General features: G+C 47.1%; 1 protein-coding gene across 1 annotated transcript; it reads left to right on the top strand.

Annotated features, from left to right (window-relative positions):
• The first annotated feature begins 776 nt into the window (after window positions 1-776).
• LOC111574482 (oligodendrocyte transcription factor 1) lies at window positions 777-2,129 on the top strand. Its single transcript, XM_023279108.3, has one exon. The coding sequence runs from the start codon at window positions 1,052-1,054 to the stop codon at window positions 1,820-1,822; it is 771 nt and encodes a 256-aa protein (XP_023134876.1). The 5' UTR covers window positions 777-1,051; the 3' UTR covers window positions 1,823-2,129.
• Window positions 2,130-2,696: the final 567 nt, after the last annotated feature.

Here is a 2,696-nt window from a genome sequence, read left to right as displayed (position 1 = left end):
AGTGTGTCCAAACTTTTGACTGGTAGCGTAAACAAACCTAAAGAACCAATTCTGTCAGCTTGCAGGATCAGACTTTCTGTATCACTCTTCTTCTTCAGGATCAGTTTCTGGTTCAAAGCTGAATTATTGCAGTTTTACAGCTTGTCGTTGTGCAGCAGAGATCAGTTTACAGTGTTGGAGTCATAGGTGAGCTGGTGTGCTCAAGCTGCAACGAATGGACTTCATAGATCCGATTCTCGAGTCGAGTGACATGTCAGTTATTTATAGGCATGAAAAGATTATTTACATGGAAACAAAAGCTTTAAAATATGTTTAATTTGTTGATGAGTTTTATAAACATTTATGTACGTTTATCCAGTTCAATGTTTGTATTTGGAGAACAGCTTCTCTTTTAACAAGCAGATGTATGTATAAATGTATTAATTGTGTGTTTGAATTTAGCCTGTTTGTCTCATTTTATATATATTTTATAATGGCAGCTTCATTATTGAGGGTAGAGTCTAACTGAGGAAGATCATATGAACAGTAAATATCAGGACTTCAGTTGTGTTAATGTTCAATCTGACCTTGTAAAACCCTCTAACATCGCTGAATATCTTGTCTGAAATGATCCCTTTCCTTAGTGGGATTCTGCTGGTGATCTGTGTGTCACCTTTGAGCTGTTTTTCCCATTGAGCTGTCAGGAATCCCAGTCAGACGTGCATCTGTGTGTTTCTAAAGAGCCATCCTGTGTCGGGGAGGAGTTGGGCTGAGGTGGGGGTATCTGAGGGGAGCATTTAGCTCACTTCTCCTCAGTGGGAGCCGTCACTCTCGCCTCACGCAGCTGTGGAACTGAGATAAAACCAAGCGGCCGCTTCGGGAGGCTCTCGGTTACCGGCTTGTGGAGCCAGAAGCCGACGCTGTGCTGGATGGCAGCTGGAGGTTTCCTGCAGGCAGAGGGGAGATCAACAGGTGGAGGGAAGGAGGACGGGATTCTGCAGTTGGTGGATTTTTCTTCCGTGTTTCTGCTTTGACTGTTTCTCACACTTTAGCTGAAGCGCAGCTCCAGACTATGAATGTTCTGTCCAACCCGGTGATCAGGGCCCAGGAGCCCCTCTGTGGCCCCGGCTCCGTGCAGGACTTACCCCACTGCCCTCCAGGCTTCAGCCTCAGCTCCCGCCTCAATCCTGCCCCGATGCTCGGCCTCCAGACCGGCCAGAGGTCCACCAAACCGCAGAGGGAGCTGAGCCCTGAGGAGCAGCAGGAGCTGAGGAGGAAGATCAACAGCAGGGAGAGGAAGAGGATGCAGGACTTGAACATCGCCATGGATGCTCTGAGGGAGGTGATGGTGCCGTATGCCTCCTCGCCTTCCTCTGCCTCCTCCCAGTCCCACCAGCCTGGAGCTCCTCCAGGCCGGAGGCTCTCCAAGATCTCCACCCTGGTCCTGGCCAGGAACTACATCCTGCTGCTGGGCTCCTCCCTGCAGGAGATGAGGCGTCTGCTGGGGGAGGTGAGCGTCGGGATGGGGGTGAACACGGGGCCCGTCCCCCGGCTGCTGCTGGCTGGAGGGTGGCCCCTCATCTCGGGCCCCGGTCAGCTCCTCCTCACCCAGGAGTCCCTCCTCTCCTCAGCCTCCTCCTCCTCCTCCTCCTCCTCCTCCTCCTCTTCATCGTCCTCTGCAGCAGCTAAGTGTCCCCTGCTGTCTCCGGGCCCCATGGAGGCCTCACTGGCCCCGGTGCAGTGGAGCTCAGCAGGGGCCTCCGGAGGGCCCCTGTGCCCCTGTGGGGTCTGCAGACTGCCCAGGTTCAACCACCCGGCTCCAGCTCCACGGTTCCCAAAGTGACTCCTGGAGATGGAGAAGATGTGGAAGACTAGATGACTGTTCATGTATGCAGCCTTTAACATGTTAATAATAGAATATTTTACTACTCACACTTAGGCTTCGTTCTTTTTTAAATCTAATAATATCTCTTTGGTTATGAGCATTTTATTATGTTTCTTATGTTACAGAAATCCAGTTAACTCATTAGATAATTCTAATTTCAGTGTGAATGTTCCACAGACTGCAGAGTTCTGCTGTAGCTGGATGAATGAAGGTCAGATCCCTGGATAAAGGGCTCTTACAAATAAAGTTTTGCTAGTTAAAGGCAGCCTGCTTTCATCTCTGAGCAACAGAGTCGAATATGAACTCAGTCTTTTCCTTGAAGCTTAAAAATGTGTCTCGTAATTTCTGTATTTCTGTTTTGTGGGCGGAGCTTCACATCGCTGTCAATCAAACCGATCCAACCAAACCCAGAGTTTTTCATTCTTTAAACCTGAAAACTGAATATTTAACACGACAGAAACTTCAAAAGTGAGCAGAAAAAGCAAAAATCTTTGATGAAATAAAAACAATGTTTGAATGTTCAGATTAAAGAAGAGAAAAGTGATGTGAAAATGATGCTGCTCAAAGGGAAAGGGACAAAATTCAGTACGTATATTAAAAAACTTCATTTTTATGTGTGCTCTATAGGCAGACAACTGTATTGTATTTATTATCCCACTCATAATGGATAGAGGAGACACACAGAAAACAACAAAAAATGAAATTCATTGGATTAAAACCTGGTGCAGTGAGTCTGAAGATGCTGTACAACTGATATAAACCCTGTGACACAGTCCACAGGAATACAAACAGGTGTAAAATCAATCAATAAAAGTGCACGTATACCAAAAAT

This window comes from Amphiprion ocellaris, chromosome 11 (assembly GCF_022539595.1).
Source record: "Amphiprion ocellaris isolate individual 3 ecotype Okinawa chromosome 11, ASM2253959v1, whole genome shotgun sequence".
Taxonomy (NCBI): Eukaryota; Metazoa; Chordata; class Actinopteri; family Pomacentridae; genus Amphiprion; species Amphiprion ocellaris.
The sequence above is the reverse complement of the archived record's forward strand: the minus strand, read 5'-3'. Positions and strand labels throughout refer to the sequence as shown.